Below are 20,795 nucleotides of genomic sequence, written 5' to 3'. Positions count from 1 at the left end.
AAGATCTTGATCAGTCACTGTCAGCTGAGTCCAGGTGCATGTGTGATGTCTGTCAGATCTAGCTCTAACAACCTGGCAGTCCTGTGGTAAGTCAGGTGACTGGAGGATGTGGAAGCTGATCATTTCAGGCCAAAAAAACCCATAAAACAACATGAAATTGGCCACACAGACCCACTGCAATGTTCAACGTTTTACACAGTCAACAGCTGAGTGATTTTACTTAAAATCAACACTAGTGATAAAGTCCCCAAGGAACCTAGAGAAGTTCTAACATCCTTCCTTCCCAGAATAAGCCATTTCTGTCACACACACATCTTTTATTCTGCAATACAGCCAGTGTGAAAACAATGCCTTCTTACTCAGCAGATTTGCTCTCTATCACAGTCAAATCTGTTGATTTAATGGCAACAATAAACTATTTTATTGCTTTATAATCCTTCAGGGGGAATGTGCTAGATCCTGTTTTCAATTACCCATCAGACAGAACCCATTACCAAAGTCTAGAGAACAGCCAACTTCTGTGTAACTTGTACTTGCAATAAGACAGTTGAGCAGGTGTAACCAAGTGTGTCAGCACACACTTGCCATGCTGGATTAAGCTGGAACAGATGAGGAGGTTCCTGGCCCCAGCTGTCTACCTGGCCCTTCTCCCAGTGCTGGTCACAGCTGCCAGAGCTGACTGGCTTGTGAATTAATTCTAGAACCAATGCACTTCACAGACCAGATTGCTGAAACAAAATTACATCAATTTGGGCTTAATCTGTTATCACATGTACCGATACCTAGAGGGTGCCATTTATTCTGCTTTGTCATTGCTGAGGAAATGAGCCACATTTCCCACCATCTCCAGTTCAATGCACTAAAAAGAAAATAAAAGGAAAGATTCATGTCCCATCTTCAGGAGATATTTAAACTCCATTAACACCATCACAAATTCAGACACCTACAAACGCTACATTTTCTATGAAGGCATGTGTGATGTCTGTAAATGCTTCTTTTACATAGGATGTCTATAACATTTCTCTAGATTCCTTTAAGAAGTGATTACAAGTGGTTTCTTAACTTTGTTTCCAGCCTCATTATTACACTAATGGTCTTTAATTCTGTACTAATTGGCTACCAGAAAATATTCCAGTGGATTTGAAAGTCAGATGGGAACCAAGCAATTAAAATTCCCATGAAGAAAACTTACCAAAATGAAAGACTGCTACATAATAATAGAGGAATCTAGATGATCTCTAAGGGTCCCTTCCAACCTCTACCATTCTATGATTCTGTGGTTTGTCATGATACTAGATAACTCTTGAAAGGTGGCAACCCTCATCGACTGAGATACAGCGGAATTTTCCTAATTGAATCAGAGAACAAGACCTGAGCTACCAGAGAAACACTGAAAATGCACAAGAGGGCACTGTTTTTTAACATTTTAAAATGTTTTCCCTCAGAGCACGGTGACTTTCAGCTTCCTAACAAGAAGCTTGTTTCCAGTCAGGCTTTTCAGATCTCTCAGCACAGCCCTGGAGCAGTCCTAACACACGACTGAGCAGAAGCAGCTCCTGAACAACACTAAACCATTTTAAACACGTGGCAATATTTATGAACTTGCAATTTCCATATCAAAACAAAATCCTAATTTGACTTCATGGCTTAAAAGTATCAAGTGCTTTAACGTGTGCACAGCTAAAGCAAACAATTTTACACACGGTGATGAATTGGCTACAGTCATCTTGTGGTCTGAGCACACGTCTAAGCAGCACAAACAACAGCTCCTAGGGGCAATGCTGGAATGTATCTTCACATGTGCAACAGTTCTTCAAATTGTGTGTGGCATCAAAGGAACTCCAACTGCTGCTACAGAAAGCAATTTTGATTTTCTCTGCTATTGGCACTTAGAGATAGTTGGTGCTTCTTAAGCGTTTGTTTTTCATGGAAGTTAAAGAGTTTTCTTCTGCCATTTACTCTATTTAGAGCAGTCTATACTACACAGCTTCGGTGCTACTGCTGTGTCACAGTGGAGTGTGAACAAAACACAGTCCAAATTAATAAAGCTACACAATCATGGAGTCTTAAAATAGTGTAAGTTGGAAGAGATCTTTGGAAGTCACTTGGTTCAACTAATTTCTCACAGCAGATCTAAATTCAGCTTGCTCAGGGCCCGATCCAGATCCCACAATCTCTCTGGTCAAACTGTTCCAGTCCAGTCATCTTCATCTCAAAACTATTTTCCTTCTGTCCAATTGGACCTTGCTGCAACCTGTGACTGTTACTCCTTCCCTTTCTCTGTACATCTGAGAAGAACCCGGTTCTATCTTCTCTATAAACCTCTTTAGGTAGCAGCAGACTGCAATTACATTCCCTCCTTAGCCTTCTCCATGGTGAACGCACACAACTCCCTTAGTCTCTCCTTATACACCATATGTTCCAGTCCCAACTATCTTAGTGCCCCTCCACTAGATCCCTTTCAGTTTGACAATGCCCTTACACTTGGGATGCCTCAAAACTGGACACCACAGTCCAGATGTGCCTTTCTGAGTGATAAGCAAAGAGCCTGATGGTCTAGACAGTTTTTCCATCCATGCTGTAGTCCACCCATTCAGCTGTTTCTCCCCAGTCAGACCTCAAGGAACTTATTAAGAGCTTTGCCAAAGGTATGGTAAAAGATATGCATAGCAGCAGGTTGTACCTCTCAACTTCAAACTCTCCTGCTAAGCACAAGCCAAGGCAAAGACTGTCATTTGCTACTACTCCTCTGTCTGATTTTGCACCAGGCCAACATTTTCAATGTATCTGCAGAAGACCTTCTTACTGCCTTCACATTCTTCATTGCTTTCAATTCTAGATAAGCTATGCCCTTTCCTAACTCCACCCTGCCTACCCAGGGAATGCTTCTGCATGACTCCAGTGACACTCTATCCTTGCTTTCACTCTCCTCTTCTCATGCTGCTTTATTTTCTTGCACACCAGTGAACCACACAACCCTTCCTTCCTTGTGCTCTCCCTTTATAGTGACAATTCTTCAGCCATCACAGTTAATGTCATTCTGAGAGATGGAAGAGTTTGACTAGCAAAAGGACAATTTGCTACTGTGTGTTACAGCTCCACTACATGGTGATAGATTAGGACTGTAAATTTTTTTGTAGAACTGATAAACTTGAAATTGCTTGTAAGGGAAAGATCTGAAATCCTCTGCTTAAAGAAACTGTGCCTCTGAGAGAAAGGATCTACTTTGACAGGTCCACTCCCTAAGAGAAGAAATACCCTTCCTTTGCAAGCTAGAGACAATTGAGTACAACACAGGCACATAAATCATCCACAGCCAAAATTTCAAAGGCAGCATCACTGCAAGCTATTTTGCAGGCAATAATAAGCAATGAAAATGCATGGTCTGTTCCCATTAAGTGATGACTGTGAAATAACTCAGGGAAATATTATGCTGGCACCACTAACTAGTCCATCTTTTTCTGAAGCAGAGCTACTTAGGTTCTAGCTTTGCAGCAGCAAAACTACTGCATTTAAGAGAGTTCAATGCAATGTATATGTGCCTTCCTCTTTTCCATTCAGTTTTTGGAGTGGATACTAGTAAAGAATGAATGCAAACAACTTGCCAGCTGAGAAATTACTGAGCAGTTCTTCTCATGGGATCACTCATTTTGACTCAAACTATTTAAAGGTCTCTGTTGATTGGACAACAGTATAGAGGACAGGACAGTATTTCACTGCTCTGACACCTGTGTCCTCCTCACTGAGGCATTCATGGGATGGCACTGTAGGGTACAGAAGGGCAGAATGTCAGTGGGAATGGAGATGTGAAGCTGGGAACCTGAGAGGACAAAGAACAGAACATCAGATGACTCACCCTCCTGCCTCAAACTTTACCTCTAACTAAAAGAAAGGATAATTAATTAGGCTATAGCAGCATCAGCAACAAAAGTAATTAAAAGTAGTTATGTAAAAGTAATTAAATAACAAAGAAATTGACAGCAGATAAATACACTGCTTCTGCTCATCAAGAACTGTTTTGCACTGTTCAGCTCCAATACTGCAGTGAATTACAGAAGTGCTTTGTTTTCCATATATGCATGGTTCCACTGAAATTAATGGCACTACTGGCAGAAAGTTACCTAATCTGAAATCTAGTGGAGTCCCTCAAGGGTCAGTACTATTCAATATAGTCATTAATGACCTTGCTGAGGGAACAGAGGCACTGTCAGTGAGTTTGCTGATGATACTAAACTGGAGAGAATGGCTGACACGCCAGAGGGCTGTGCTGCCATTCAGTGAGACCTGGACAGGCTGGAGAGTTGGGCAGGGAGAAATCTAATGAAGCTCAACAAGGGCAAGTGCAAAGTCTTGCATCTGGGAAAGAACAACCCCATGTACCAGTACAGGTTGGGGAATGAACTCTTAGAGAGTAGCGTAGGGACCTGGAGGAGCCGATGGACAGCAGGATGAGCATGAGCCAGCAATGTGCCCTCATGGCCAAGAAGGCCAATGGCATCCTGGGGTGTATTAGCAGGGCTGTGGGCATTAGGTCAAGAGAGCTTCTCCTCCCCCTCTACTTTGCCCTCCTGAGAAAGCAGCTGGAATATTGTGTCCAGTTCTGGGCCCCTCAGTCCCAGAAGGACAGGGAGCTGTTGGAGAGAGTTCAGCACAGGGCCAAAAAGATGATGAAGGAGTGGAGCATCTCCCTTCTGATGAAAGGCTGAGGGAGCTGGGGCTCTTTAGCTTGAAGAAGACTGAGGGGAGACCTCATTAATGGTTACAAATATGTAAAGGGCAGGTGTCAAGAGGATGGAGCCAGGCTGTTCTCAGTGATGGCCAATGATAGGACAAGGGGCAATGGGTACAAGCTGGAAAAGAAGAGGTTCCAAAGAAACACAAGGGAAAACTTCTTCGGTGTTCAGATGAGGGAGCACTGGAAGGGGCTGCCCAGATGGGTTGTGGAGTCTCCTTCCCTGGAGACATTCCAACCCAGCTGGATGAGTTCCTGTGTGCCCTACTCTAGCTGGTCCTGCTCTGGCAGGGGGGTTGGACTGGATGAGCTTTCAAGATCCCTTCCAGTCCTTGAGATTCTGTGATTCTGTATGATTCTGGGAAATAATAGCACTGTTTAGAATGCCTGAAGTTACTAGATTATGCAAGCTTTTGCAGGCTGAAAATCTACATTTTATTCATGTAATAAAAATGCTACATGTGTATGCACACAGAAAGTGCAACTGTCTGTGAGACACCAAGCAGTTAGCCAAGACAGAGAAGCAGGAAAATCAGGCTTATTCAGTGGAACGTTCTACCATCATAACAACATCCTGCTGCTGAAATGAAATGTGAAAGGTTTTTATAGAAATGCATAAGGCTTACTTGTGTTTTGTCATCTTTAGATCATGGCAAAAATGGCTGAAAAACCTGGCATAGAATAAGTGCATAACTGCATGCTCCTTTCCTCCGATGTACAAATCCACAGGCATCCAGTAGTCTGCTAACTCACTATTGAAGGGCCTGAAAAAAAACCAAAACACAATGATAGAAAAAATACAGCAATGGAAAAGAAAGATCAGCTGTACTGAAGTAGCTCAACATACTGGACTGAACAGCACTGTTTACTGAAAGCACTACATGTGTGATAAACCTTTTGTTTTAAAAAACTTATGTGCTTATTGAATTATGGCCACAAATTTCATTTCTACTGAGACACATGTAAACCAAAACATGATTCTCCAACATTTTAGGCAAGCAACAAGGATTTCATAGAATCATAGAATGGTAGGGGTAGGAAGGGACCTTTAGAGATCATCCAGTCCAACCCCCCTGCAGAAGCAGGTCCCACCTAGATCAGGTCACATAGGAACATGTCCAGGCTGGTCTTGAAGACCTCCAAAGGAAGGAGCCTCCACAACCCCTCTGGGCAGCCTGTGCCAGGGCTCCCTCACCCTCACACTGAAACAGGTTTTTCTTATGCTTAGGTGGAACATTTTGTGTTCCATCTTTTGTCTGTTACCCCTTGTCCTGTTACTCTCTACTATAGAAAAAAGTGCAGCCCCAACCTCCTGACACCCACCCTTTAGATATTTATAAATGTTAATAAGATCCCCCCTCAATCTTCTCTTCTCCAGACTAAACAACCCCAGTTCCCGCAGCCTTTCCTCGTATGAAAGATGTTCCAGTCCCCTGATCATCTTGGTGGCCCTTTGCTGGACTCTCTCCAGCACTTCCCTGTCCCTCTTGAGCTGAGGAGCCCAGAACTGGACACAGGACTCCAGATGAGGCCTCACCAGGGCAGAGCAGAGGGGGAGCAGAACCTCCCTTGACCTGCTGCCCACACTCTTCTTGATACATCCCAGGCTGCCATTGACCTTCTTGGCCACGAGGGCACATTGCTGGCTCATATTTAGCTTATTATCAACCAGCACCCCCCGGTCTCTCTCTGCAGAGCTGCTCTGCAGCAGTTCAACCCCCAGCCTGTGCTGGTGCATGGGGTTGTTCCTTCCCAGATACAGGACTCTGCACTTGTCCTTGTTGAACCTCATGAGGTTCCTCTCTGCCCAACTCTCCAGCCAGTCGAGATCCCGCTGAATGGCAGCACAGCCTCTGGGGAATCAGCCATTGCTCCCAGTTTGGTGCCATCAGGGAACTTGCTGAGGGTACACTCTGTCCCCTCATCCAGGTCGTTGATGTTGAACAAGACTGGCCCCAGAACCGATCCCTGTGGAACTCCACTGGCCACAGGCCTCCAACTCGACCCTGTGCCATTGATCACCACCCTCATTGATCACCTTCCTGGCATTGCTTACTGCTTCATCACATATTGTTATCTCTCCTGTAATGGGCTCCTGTGCCTGCAAGCTCCCATTTCTTTAATGTATGCTTTATGGATCCATTCTAACACATTTATTTGCTTTGCCAGCTGTTTTGATTGTGGCATCTGTAATTTTTGTAACAGTAACCTTTTCTTCCTCACAGCTGAGCCCAGAAGCAAATTCTGGATGTGGGATTCAGGTCTTTAGTGGAACAAATCAAAACTAACTTGTTCACAGAGTTCTAAAATCATCAGAATAATTCTCTCAAATTCCAAACCTGTGAAATATGGCTTATGGAAAGAAAGTGTTTACATATATGCAGCTAACCAAAAAATCCCAAAGAAATAAATCACATGGAGGTTGTTATCTAGTGCAGAAGTCCATAGAAATGTTTTTCCTTCAATAGAAACCAGATTTACACTAAGCTGTTACTCTGACTATTTCTTCTTCAAAAAAACTGTTGCAAACCGTCACTGTCCTGGTTACACTAAATCACTCAGTATGTAGCATGAACCCAGGCATTGCTCTGGACAATAGATAAAGCATTGAATCCCCAAACAGTCCTGCATGTGCTATCAATATGTTAAAATGCAAGTCTCTCTCTTCCCTAGACTACATAGTAGAGCTATTCCACTAATTCATCTTTGGAAAAACCAACGGTATCTGCAGCATTACTACAGGCAGACTGTGAGGCAGAAAACCCCCTAAATAACTATATCTGTCTTCTCACACCCTCCATGCTGCAGCCAATAACACACAGCACATGCAAAATCTGCTTTCATAAATGATGCACAGAGTCAAAGTGCTGGCAGAGCAGGAGCTTGCTGTGGTGCCACTTCACTTTAGGTCTGTGCATGAGGAAGTAGCAAGAGTTATCTGAACTCAAAAGGTGAGAAATGAAGGTGGTATTCCTAGCAGCTGGATGTTACAGACTATTCCTCTTCTAACCAGTGGGAAAGCACTGTCTGCCCATGCACTGAACTACTCTGTGTATTGCCAGGGAGAGTACACTCCATCCAACTTACCACAGTATCAGTCCCATGGTAGTCTCCCTTTCTTGGTGGTATCCTACACAAAGGACTATCCTTTAGCTTCTCAGCCTGGCCCCTGCCCCATAATGCAAACTCCTGTCCCTTGCCCTGTAGCTCCTGTGCTTACACAGTTGTTGTCTACATGTTTTGCTCTTGCAGACCTCCTGGCATGGAAGCAAGCAAATGCCACATTTTTAGAGCAGTTCCCAGGCTACCCTGTGCTGCGCTCAGGCACAAAATCACAGCGGCACAGGGGCTTACACTCCATTCTGCAAAGGCAGCTAGAAGCACAGAAGGTCTGGCCTCTTCCCTCCCTTCTGATCCATGAAGCAGGCTTGTCCCCATGGCCCTGGGCCTGCAGGCCTCACCTGTCCCTGTTGTGAGGGTCCGTGTACCTCAGGTAGTACCACGCGGAATCAACAAAGGTATCCATGGTATCGACTTCTCGCCGTGCTGCCGCCTTACACCTGAGCAAGACAGAAGGTGAAAAGCTATTTTTAGATAAGTGACAAGCTTGGAAAGAAAAACAATTGTGTACAGAGTAGCCACAAAGACATTTCAGCTGAAAACTCAATGGGTTTGAACAGTTTGAAGCGTGACATGGTGAGAAACAATCCAACACCAGTAACAGGGCTGACTCTCCCTCCTTCCCAAACCCAACACAAAGCAAAAAGCAGCCTGGGCAACTATGGCATCCAGGAATAGAAGATGGCACCACATCAGGCAGCCCTCTCAATAGTGGCATTTCTTAGAATTTTCATTTTAAAAGAAACAAACCAAGTCTTCAAGCACAGACAAGCATCCTTTGCCATTACGTTAATGGGCACTCAATATGTATCACACTTGTTAGGTACCAGCAGACAAATCATTTTATAAACATTCAGCAGAAGGAGGTGCTTGCCTCTCACTGACTGTCTGTACAAAAAGGTCTTTGCAGATTCCACTTATTTCCTCTAGAAAAAATGAACTTGGTTTAATTTCAGCTTTCACTGAGCGGTGAAATCTTTGCAACATGTGGCATTATTGTATATAAATACCCCTGGTTATATGTAAACAAAGGTATGCAATTCATAACTCTGTGCTAATTTAAATGCATGTATACCATAGAATCAAAGAACTATTTGGGTTGAAAGGGACTTTAAAGATCATCATGTGCAGGGGCACCTTCCACCAGACCAGATTGCTCAAAGCCCCATCCAGCCTGACCTTGAATACTGCCAGGGATGGGGCATCCACAGCCTCTCTGGGCAGCCTGTGTCAGTGTCTCACCATCCTCACACTAAAGAACTTCTTTGCATCTAATCTAAATCTACCCTCTTTCAGTTATATACACACATACACTCCCACACACACACACATATATGTGTGTAATAAATAGATGATAAATGGCAACTGGCTATTTAATATTTTTCAGCTGCATATTTAGTCTCTGATCAGGCTTGATGACTGCTGCAGCATGTATCTGCCCGTCTGCCTGATACTTCAGCTTGGCTTGCTCAGACAAGTTTATAAGACTATCATCACTTAACATTTTCCTTCACTCTGTCTCTGCCCTGGGTCCTTCTCCATCAGCAAACTTTTCTTTCAATGAGAACAGTGTAGTAAAGAAATTCTAATTCTAACTGCTTTTTAATACAGAATAAACATTGTATTAAATGGTACATATCAGCAGGGATCTGGTCAAGGTAATTGTGATCTATTGAAACAAATGCTTTGGCCTCTCCTCCCATTTATGCTTGTCACTCAAATACTCACAGGCTTTTTTGCATCTCTTCATCTTACTTTCCTGATTAATTCTAGATATTAAATACTACTACGAAATATCCCTATTACTGGAAAGAAAGGCTAAAGAAAGAGATGATGTAATTCTAGGAGCAAGGAAAACCAAGTAATAGCTTAAAGGATTTTAAACCCTAGCAGACATGTGGATGAACAGTACTGAAAAGAGCTGTCAAATAGGTGAGAATTAAGAACCACAGAATGATAGAGGTTGGAAGAAGCCAAATAAAGGTGAGAATTAAAAAAAGTTCTACTCCCATAGGCCTTTATTTCTGACTAAACAAACACTCTTGATTAACTTCTAAGTAGGGCAGCCACAAAAACTAGAAGCCATAAGGATTTTGATGTATAGCCTGGTAAACAACAAAACCATCATCGGGAGGAAGCCAAGAGTTCAGTGGCTTTCAGTCACATCAGGAACATTTTTCAGTTGAAATTGGGAATTGTAGACTTAAAGCATTTCTGGGGATTTCACTGAACCTGTGGATCTTGTTTAGTAAGGTTTCCCTGCAAGAGTCACACTCTAAAACACACTAATATATATAATTTGAACGGGCATATCTGGAAAGACATTTTCTGTGCAGAAACACGGTAGCAAATGTATGTTGTTACATAAAATACATGTTATCAACAAAGGTCAAAAGACATGTTCACAGAACTGCTGTGTGTAAGCTGCTAATTAGAAATGAAAACCACACTGATATTCTACCCTTCAAATGTTAAGCTGGATGTTATGAAACCGTTGCATTAACAATGGCAGCCCTAACACCATTTGTGTGTCCGGTTCCCCTGCCTGGCAGCCTGACCATGGACCATTTGGTCAGTCTGTCAGCAACAGCACTGTCTGGTAAAAGAACTTCTCTGGTATACATCATGTTCTACCAGTTCCTCCTGCAGAGTCTGTATACAGACTCCAGTGCACAGAGTATCTAAAACCAGCCCTCAAGATCAGACAACTGATTTTCATGACATATCTCTCGCTACTTAATTTAGGCTGCTTTATTTCTTAAACACTTGGACTACAAACAATAAAGATGAACAGCACTGACAAGCTGCATATACTTCCTATCTCCTTCAATCTGAATTACATGCTGTCATTTGTAATGTACAGTGAATGTGATTGTTCCTGACAAAGAACTATAGAGCTGAGGAACAGTTTATTGTTGGATTACTGCTAATAAGATGAACACGATGTTCATTCTCTAATGAAAGGACATAATGCAGTAATCATTGTAAGCTTTATATGAGCTCTGCTGGTGAAAGACAGTGGAAATTACTGTAGTAAATGAAGAAACAAAGACTGTTAAGAAATGGGGGGCAGGGACAAAAGAATTCTGTTTTCCCTTTATTTATCCCCTCCAACTTAAAACCAGTGAGCTTTGCTTCAGCCTGTTTAGGAAGAAATAGCAGTGGGGATCTGTGTTACAAAGAAGGAATTTTACATAGTGTGTAAGCAAAAAACCCCTTTGCTGGGCCAGACTAAATGTCATTCTGGAGTAGCATCCTGTCTCTGAGTGCTCAGTTGTCAGCAGATCTGGAAAGAACACAAGAAGCAGGCAGGTACAAAGCCATCTCTCCCAGTCTGCAGTAAATGCAGCCTTGGCTTACCTTGGACAGGAACAGTTCACCCATTCTGGAGCTGTTTCTAAAGGTGAGGCTCCCTTTCCTGTGAAGGTGGTTACATGGGGCAACACTACAGGTAAGTCTTCATAAGGTACAGGGACAGGGCCACAGGTCTGGCAGTGAATGATAGGAATGGGTGTTCCCCAGTACCGCTGTCGTGATATTAACCAGTCTCTTAATTTGTCACTCGTTAGGTCTCCACCTATTCTTTTCTTTTTGGCCTGCTGGGTAATGGCTTTTAGAGCCTCCTGCCGAGTCATGCCTGTGATCTGGTTAAAAAAAATAAGAAGCAGAAGAAGAAAGCAAAATGTATACTTGCTGTCAGTGAAAATGCAAGAACAGACACCAAAAAAAGTCACAAATGTGACTTCTGAGAGTCAAACTTTGAGACTCATTAAATTTCCCCTTCCTGCTGCTTAACATCCTCCTATCCAAGAGACTATTCACATACCAGCTATTCATTTAGACCCTCTTGCTCAAAGGATAACGATGATCTGAATAGAACAAGGCTGAGAATGTGTCCTGTAGACCTCTTCAGCCTTTATTGGCAGATATTTTGCATTTATTGCTGTTATTTTAACCAGCTGCTGTGTGCAGAAACTTCCAGAATATCACCAACACAAGGCAGAGACTGAGGAAATGCAAATGGCAAAACAGCTTGCTTCCTCCTCTGTTCATCTTAGGTTTTTCTCTTCTTGCTTTCACATACATCTAAACCACTTAGTCCCTACCTGGTATGTAACAGAATAGAAGCTTTCTGTCTGCTATCACATGCATTTTTCCAAGAGCTCTAATACTGTATCTATCTTAAATATAGATTTCTGTCACTTCAGGTAGATATGTTACCATAAGGGTCACATTTCAGTGAATACGTGGAAAAAGGACTAACATGTTTATGTTTAGCATAAGGAAAATCATCCCAGACGATGAAGTAAGAATCACCTTTTAACATGAGGTTAATTATTCAGTTTCCACCATAAAATTCAGAGCAATACTGGACCTTCCTCTCATATACAAAAAACCCCTTCATTTTATTGCTACAGAAGAGCCAATATTACATCATCACATTAGTTCTGGAACTTTGGTAGCATAAGCCTTGCTTAATTCTTAAAAGAAAATAAAATCAATCCCCTTAATCATGCAAAACATTGGGCACTCCTGAGAAAACAGATTTAGTTTGCGTTGTTATTGTAAGTTGAAAAAACTCCATATTCCTATACTCACCTCTGCAGAATTGATCATTTTCTCCAAACCATTTGGCAATGTCTCAATGACTTCAGTGAAAGAAATGCCCAGATTCTTTGCTACTGCAGCATCTTCTGCACTAGTACTAGGAATTCCTAGGAAAGGAGAAAAACAAATAACTGGTTATGGGATTGACTAACATAGATATCAACCACCAGATTGAGGGTAAGATATTTTATTCCTATGATAATCGCTTTATAATGATTTCTGTTTGCCCAAAGGAGGTTAAAAATTTAAGAAGAATAAAAATGTTTTCATGTGCTTTGAGCAGTGAAATTCAGCAGCAATAATTACACATTCTTCAGTTTCTCTGTCATGCAAATAATATATCAATGTCCTACCACAGAAAAGGCTGAAAATCTGATGGTTCTGAAAAAGCCTAAAAACAAAGCTACAAAACATGGATAAAGAACAAGAATTCCAATAAATTCATGTTATCTAAATATATTGAAATCACTTGTAAAACATCTGTTTGGTAATATGAGAAACAAATAACTAAAACAGAGCTGAAAGAGTCTTCTTGTCTGAATAATAAATTTAATGTCTTTTTAATTTCATTGTTTATTAAACCACACCACAACAGTCTCTAAGATTCCCATCCCTTTAACTTACTATGAAAGACATGATTTGTTTAGAAACTCAGGCAAATAATTCAAATAACATCAACTTTCTATTCAGAAGATGACTACCAAGTGCACCTTCTACTGCTGTTCAAGTCAGTTATAGGTGTCACAGTACTTGAGGCCCTTGGTGCTATCTTTCCCTGTGCTTAAGTGACACTGACATACTAACAGCTTTATTATTTCCACTGAGATACATCCTCCTGCATATTGTCTTTTTCCTTTCAGGGATAAATTATTTAACATTTTGAACAATCTTGCACAATTGCTGTCATCTTTAAAAGACAAAGAAACTTAAACCCCCAGGCCAATGTCAACATTAAGCTGGTGAAAGCTCCAGACAAAAACTCTCATCATATTGCTGAGCACATTATAATTATTAACATACAAACTACTTTGTTCAAACCCAGGTTAACAGTCATCTTTGTTCAGGCAATTAAATCCTTGCTATATATTAACTCTGTCAATCTTTGGAAGTTTGGAAGTAGATAACTAAAGAAAACCAAGCAAAGACAAATAACTCCTTACGTAGCAAAGGATGGAGTTGCTATTTCATCTTTCCAGCAGACGTACGCTCTTGCCACTTCAAGGCCCTATTATAGAATGATGTCTGTATCTTAATTTGTCAGAGCCCTGCAGCCTGCAACAGGTGGCTTCACAATATGCTCTACAAATGGAAAAAAAGCCCATCCCACTTTTTTGGTCTTCCTTCTTTTGAAAGGATGATGCTATTAATGTACATTTGCAAAGCTCAAGAGCTGGCATGCAGAGCTCCCGCGAGGAGCTGGGCTGCTTCTAACAGACTTAAGGCCAAGGTATGTGCCAGTGAGCTTCTCTTATGCAAGGAAAGGCTCTGGTTCTCAAAAAAACATTAATTTCTAAAGTGTAAGGTGCAGGCATGTTATAAGTAAGGTATACAGCCCAGGCAGATAATTTCCACCAGCCTTGTGAGGGTCACCCAGGATATTTTTGCACAGTCAGCTCGTCTTATTCAGTCCAGTTGTTGTGCGGGAGCAGGCAATATTGGCAGTGGTGTGTAAAAAGTAGCAGCTCCAGGGCAGGAAAAAAGTATCAACAACAGGGATGCAACAACAAGAAGTTAAGGGATAAAGAAGGTATCAGAAAGGGGGAAGACTAGAGGGCTACTTCCCATCAAGACTGGCACGGAACATTGCCTGCTCAGTGCAGCTGGTGGGTGCAGTTAAAGCAGACACCATTTAAAAAAGTTAGTACAGGGTCTAATTTTACTTAGAAGGATAGTAACATCATCTAAGTTTATGTACTTAGCTGCCCAAGTTGAGGGGCTAGGCTCCCTATTCAGGAAAGGAGTAACACAGGCTGCTCCATAGCACAACTTTGAGAACAGAAACCCAATCCAGGCAATCTGGAGTAGCAACACTCTTCCGCCTCTGTTTATGGATCCTCAGTTCTAAATTAGTTGCCTTTTTTATGGGAATGCTTCTTTTAGAGGCAAAGGATCTGAGCAAACTGTCCAAGACTACCTGAACAGAATTATTACCTATTCTGAATTATTTTACTGACCTCAACTCAAATATTATCAGACAAACATCAAACTTGGAAGTGTTGTACATGTCCTCTCTGAAATATTTATATCTAAGGATGCTTTAATTTCTGTAAATGTAAGACACAGGAAAAGCTAAAAGTTTGGGTTGTTTGTAAAATACTTACATCAAACAATGCTACTGTTTTGATTAAGGATGGTGAGAGACAGCCAAATACATACATGCTGTAGGGAATCAATGCTTTCAAAATGCAGAGATCCTCAGATTTAGCTCAATAAACATACTTATTTTTTACTGTTTCCATGAAAATTTATCATCCTGTAAATGTCTTCCCCCAGACAGATCCCACATAGCTACTTCTCCCTTCACCACTAATGAAGAACAGGAATGAAGAACAGAGTTACAAAGTCCAGAAGAGAGCTACTGCGTTCAAAGATTTACCCCAACAACATCTCGTGCTCCAACACAGCAACTGAGAACTGTACTATTCCACTTACACATTAAATGTCACATACCTATTTTAGTATCAAGAAAATTGTCAAAACTGTCTTTTGCTGAGATGACTACAGGAATCTCCTGATCAGTAAGCAAATTCACAGCTGTCACTGACGTGAGAGAGTCTGAAAACAAATGAAATTATCATGGTAAGTAAAATATCACGGAATGGTCAGGATTGGAAGGGACCTCCAGAGATCATCCAGCCAACCCTCTGCTAAAGCAGGTTCACCTCCATCAGGTCACATAGGAATGTGTCCAGGTGGGTTTGGAAATCTCCAGAGAAGAAGCCTCCAGGCCCTTCCTGGGCAGCCTGTGCCAGTATGACAGAAAACATGCTAAAAACATTACTTACTATTAGAAATCAGTTTATCTTAAACATGCATGAAATTTCAATTGGAATTTTGTTTAAAAAAGAAAGAAGATAAAAAGTTCAATCACATTTCTAAATAGCTCAGACATATCAAAACCTTTAGTAAGCTGGACACGTTTTCATGATTAGAAAACATAACATCTGATTAAAAACAGAGTAAGACTTGGATTATAACTGAAAAAAAAAGAGTCCCCAAACAAAATGCAGGCCTGCTGCAAAGTTGTATGGATTGGCTCTAGTAGCCCTGAATTATATGCTGGCATACATTATGACAAAATTCTGCATAATAATCCAGTTATCCAGGTGAAACTGAAGGGCAGTCTATATCCACTTTGAATTTCCTTTCTTACTGGAGAATTGAAAGCATGAGAAACAATGACCAGTGTACAAAGGCAATAATCTATTCATTTCCAAACAGAATATTCATATTCACACTGGAGATAAAGAACTCAATGTCCATAGGGGAGGGAGGAAAAGAGAGGACCAAGGGTGAGAACTGTGATAAACTGAATCTGATTTAAAATGTTACTCATTCACCTATTCACAATGGGTAGCTTGAGTGGCTTGACAAGAAGAAAATCAAACCTGAACACTCCAACTTTTAAGCATTCAAACCCCAGATCTCAACTTGGACCATTTCTAACTTTTTCAGTGCCATTAAGTTGATGATAGTTAAAATAATGAAAACACGGACTTCTAAGAGCTTCCTTTCACCGATCTTTACGGCTAAGCTGAGGAAAGGCCTGGGCTTGTACTGCAGTGTGTAAAATTTGCTTGAAATAAAGTAACAGCACTTCAGAGAACAGGGCTATTGTATCTCACCACTCTTCCTAACACAAATGAGTCTTTATTTACAGTTACTACTTTATCAAAATGTCAGGTGCCTGAGATGATGTAGAGAAAACACGTCACGTTCAAACCACTGCACGTAGCTTTCCTCCTCTGTTTAAACAAAGTACAAACGGAATCATTTCACTCTTTTAAAAACAACTAACCAAAAAGCCTCATGAACAGGAAGCTGAGTGGGTAGGACAGTCTGCTTTTAAAAATAACTTCTCACTTTCAGTCAGCAGTAATTTTGGTTTTATACTAGAAATCAAAAGAATAACTCAGGTTTATGAAGGCGCTTGTTCGTGTGCTCATTTGCCCACACCATTATTATAATAGCCATAAGAGAGATGATGTTACAGTTAACAATGAAGAAGAATCTGTGCATAGTATTATAATGAAATAATCATAGAATCATACAATGGTAGGGGTTGGAAGGGACCTTTAGAGATCATCTAGTCCAACTCCCCTGCAGAAGCAGGGTCACCTAGATCAGGTCGCACAGGAACATATCTGGGAGGGTTGTGAAGCCCTCCAAGGAAGGAGCCTCCACAACCCCTCTGGGCAGCCTGTGCCAGGGCTCCCTCATCTCAACAGGGAAGTAGTTTTTTCTTATGTTTAAATGGAACTTTTTGTGTTCCAGCTTCATCCTATTACCCCCTTGTCCTACAACAGAAAAAAGGGATGTCCCAACCTCCTGACACCCACCCTTTAGATATTTATAAATGTTAATAAGATCTCCCCTCAATTTCCTCTTCTCCAGACTAAACAGCCCCAGTTCCTGCAGCCTTTTTCCTCATAAGGAAGATGTTCCACTCCCCTGATCATCTTGGTGCCCCTGTGCTGGCCTCTCTCCAGCACTTCCCTGTCCCTCTTGAGCTGAGGAGCCCAGAACTGGACACAGGACTCCAGATGAGGCCTCACCAGGGCAGAGTAGAGAAGGAGGAGAACCTCCCTTGAGCTGCTGCCCACACTCTTCTTGATGCATCCCAGGATGTCATTGGTGAACAATGAACAATTGGTGAACAATGAAAAATGAAAGGGTCAAACCTTTTTATCATACACTTCACACTGTCAAATCTAGAAGACTTACCAGATTCTAAATTAACATGAATTTTTCTAGGCTAAAAAATGAATGTTTGAAAACAAGGGGCTCATCTTTATTTAAACAATAATAGCCTAAAATGCAGAGCTGTACTATAAAAGTAGTAAAACTCAAAGCAACCTTTTTTTAACTCTCCTAGGAAACAAAAACATACCCTCCAAATTGTAACACAGTGAAGAAAGGGAGTTACAAGAGTATCTCCATTGAAAAGAAAATAATTGCAGTTAATTGAATCAAAATTGTAATGTCACTGGTGATTTATTTTTAACCTTGGTTAATGTGAAAATATGGTCCATTTAAGGCCATCTAAAGGTTGTTTTACTTAAATGCCACTGCTGTCATTTAGTATGTACCATACCCAAAACACCAAGCTGAAAGTTCATGTAGAAATTATTCTCCTTTACATTCTCCTCTTTGCAAAATACCTGTCTATGCCTTTGAAACGCTCAAGAAATAGTTTGAAAGAGTAGCCAATTTCAACTGAGGAATGTATATCAGTGTATGCACAAGCAGCAGGCGTGCACAACAATAGCAGAGTTACCATTCTGGAGCTGTGACTCTTTTTCAAGCACTTAGGGTTGTCATCACTCTCAGTGAGAGCTTTCTAATTTATTTCAACCAAAAGGTGAAGTTTATTGTTAGCAGATGCAAGCAAACAAACAAAAAAGCCTTTTGAATTACTTCCAGGAAAAAACAATATGAAAAATATACCGTTGTCCTTATAGAATCAAATTGTGCACTTGTGTGGCTTGGCTTAAAGCACAAGGTTCAACAAAGAGGCAGGCACATGCATGTGGTTTGTGCTTTGATTTGGCTGAACTGTAAGAACTGCCAATTTGTTCCTTTTTTCCTCAACAAAAATTCTCCAGGCTTTGCTCAGCTCTGAGATGAGTGCTCTACATACTCAACACCTTCAGACTTCATTTTTTTTCTGCTAGCAAACACACTTTAAGGTTACAGAAATGCAGTACTCAAAAATAAAGCAGGTTCTGTGCAACCATCACAAGTTCCCACAAGATTCCTTTTTCATTGCTGTTGACATCAGATAGTTATACAGATAATGAAGCATCACCTTTACCAGTGAGGAAAGAAAAATAATTATTGTAGAGCAGCCTGAAGTGGAAACAAAAAACCCGTCACTTTACACTGTATTTGCTCTTGTAACTTTCAGGTTTTCCAAACAACAACAAAACAGTAGGCCAGGGATGCTAAATACAGGCAGAATTGGTGGTATGAGCCTTCAGGAAACTAGTCAACACCATATACAGAATTACCACTTATTCACATCCTTTGTATAAGTCATGACCTGCCATATACATATTCTGAATTTACTCCATTAGAGTCTTGCATTAACTAAGGATCTACACAGCAGAGTATTATTTTGGTATCTTATTGCCTTTATATTTGCTATGGCAGGAAAAGATGATCATTGTTGCAAGGGCTGGTTCTGCTGTCTTTGTGCTAATGAAAAATTACCACATAGCCACAAGATTTTCCAATGGGTTGCTATAGTGAGAGTTGGACTATTGCCTCTGGTACACAAGGAAACAAAAATCTGTTTATAGACTATGAGTTGTTACAGACATTATGAATGGCACAGTCCCAACGTAGCTGCCCTTACCACATCTGAAGCCTGGCAGGCTGATGTGATACTCTTTGAAACATACCAAGAATCAAAAGACCTGTTCTCTCTCAATAGGACGGGCTCCTGCTCAGCTTGTCATGCATTCTCTGAGGATGGTTCTCTAGAATTGTTACTCTTTTAGAACAGAATGCAGCATGAGAAAAATATCACCTTTCCCTGGGATGAGCTCCCTCTGAAAGACTTCCTTGAGACTGCTGTTCCCATGCAGCAGCCTGTGAGCTGGTAAGATATACAAATGGGAAGCTCCATAAATGGCTTCAGGTGTATAGGTGTAAGCTGCTAGCTTCTCTCCTGTTACTTTACCATTAACCTGAAAAAAAGAAGCAGAAAAATTCCCATTGGAAGTGCAGTAGTTTTAGATTCCCCTTCTTTTTTATGCAAACAACAAACCTACATCATCCTGTGGAAATATAGTTCTGCATATCAAAACCAGCTGTGTTCCCACTATAGGGAGTTTCCAGAATCAAATCCTGATGACATTTACTTTAAGACCTCAAGAAAGTTGCTTTAAAGTCTTGTCTCAGCTCATCTAAATATATCTATTAAAAACAAAAATAAGGTAATATTACATTGTGCTACCAAGCTACATTCAGTTCCTGGTTAAGTAACCTGAAATCCTTCTATTCACTTCTAATATCCATGTCCTGTTCCCAACAAGCAGAAATGAGATGTTGCCTCTGAAATCTAAATATGAGATTTCCTCAGGTACCAAGCCTTCCAATGTATTTCTCTGAACTCAATGCTGCACCTTATGTACAGCAATAAAATAAGAAAAGGTGGCACACCATTAAAACAACTGGACATTAAATACCAGCAATAAACTTAGAAGCCTGCTTAAGAATTACCACCTGGCACTACTAATAGGCTTTATGTTTTAGGTCAATAAACTGTGGAGTGTAGAGGGATCTTAGAAGGAGATTTTTCTACAATGGGAATTGATTAAAACAATTGATAAAAACCCCATAAATACAAAAATGCAGCTTCTGGCAGTCACTGTGTGATTCAGACTAATAAGAAAGTTTAAGCTGTCTAAAGTTGAAGTTCTTCAAAGTTCAGTATCAGAATATATAAGAATTCACTTTTTAGATGTTAGATCAGAGTAAACAAGCCAAAAAAAGCTTTGAAGCACAAAGCCAGAAATTCCATCAGGGTCTCTGAAAATCTCCTCTGCTACTATTGTATTGAAGAAGCCTTTTGCATCTCTTAAGAAAAATGGGAAAATCTGAAGTCCTTCTGAAGATAACGATAGTTTTCTTAGGGTTTCTTTTTCCTCTCTCTCCTTTCCCTCTATCTAGAATTCTCTGTAGGTCCATCACTGCCTAATTGTATGGGTTTCATGATTTTAATTATTGTATATAATACATGCAGTAATGGACAAATGCAAGTAAAGTGGCTTGCCTGGGGCCAGCCTGGGGCCATCAGAGAAGGAGCTGTGCAGAGAGGAGCAAAAGCCCAGCTGGATCTCAGCTGACCATGCAGTGCCACTCGATACTGCTCTTGGCTCTGCTCTCCTAAATGTCCTGCCTTTCAGGAGTGCTTATTAGCTGGCATGTATTTTGGCAAAAATACATACAGTCAATTTGCATCTGATATTGCACTTGAACACATAAACCCTTTCCTAAGGAGGATAGCAGGGAGTATCTATTTGACTCAAGTGGTGTTCTTCAGGAATCTGTGCTTGTCTGGGCACAAACATATAATAATCTCTTTTAGTAGGTTTCAAGTGTTTGAGAT

General features: G+C 41.0%; 1 protein-coding gene across 1 annotated transcript in view; it reads right to left on the bottom strand.

Annotated features, from left to right (window-relative positions):
- Window positions 1-20,795, bottom strand: part of LARS2 (leucyl-tRNA synthetase 2, mitochondrial) — an 89,376-nt gene that overhangs the window by 27,824 nt on the left and 40,757 nt on the right. Inside the window, exons 9-14 of the mRNA XM_061996494.1 lie at window positions 19,212-19,371; window positions 15,131-15,235; window positions 12,452-12,567; window positions 11,213-11,496; window positions 8,194-8,292; window positions 5,359-5,496 (exon numbers count right to left, since the gene is read on the bottom strand). Coding sequence (XP_061852478.1) covers window positions 5,359-5,496; window positions 8,194-8,292; window positions 11,213-11,496; window positions 12,452-12,567; window positions 15,131-15,235; window positions 19,212-19,371 — 902 coding nt within the window. The remainder of the gene's footprint in view (window positions 1-5,358; window positions 5,497-8,193; window positions 8,293-11,212; window positions 11,497-12,451; window positions 12,568-15,130; window positions 15,236-19,211; window positions 19,372-20,795) is intronic.

Source organism: Colius striatus, chromosome 5, assembly GCF_028858725.1.
Source record: "Colius striatus isolate bColStr4 chromosome 5, bColStr4.1.hap1, whole genome shotgun sequence".
NCBI lineage: Eukaryota > Metazoa > Chordata > Aves > Coliiformes > Coliidae > Colius > Colius striatus.
The sequence above is the reverse complement of the archived record's forward strand: the minus strand, read 5'-3'. Positions and strand labels throughout refer to the sequence as shown.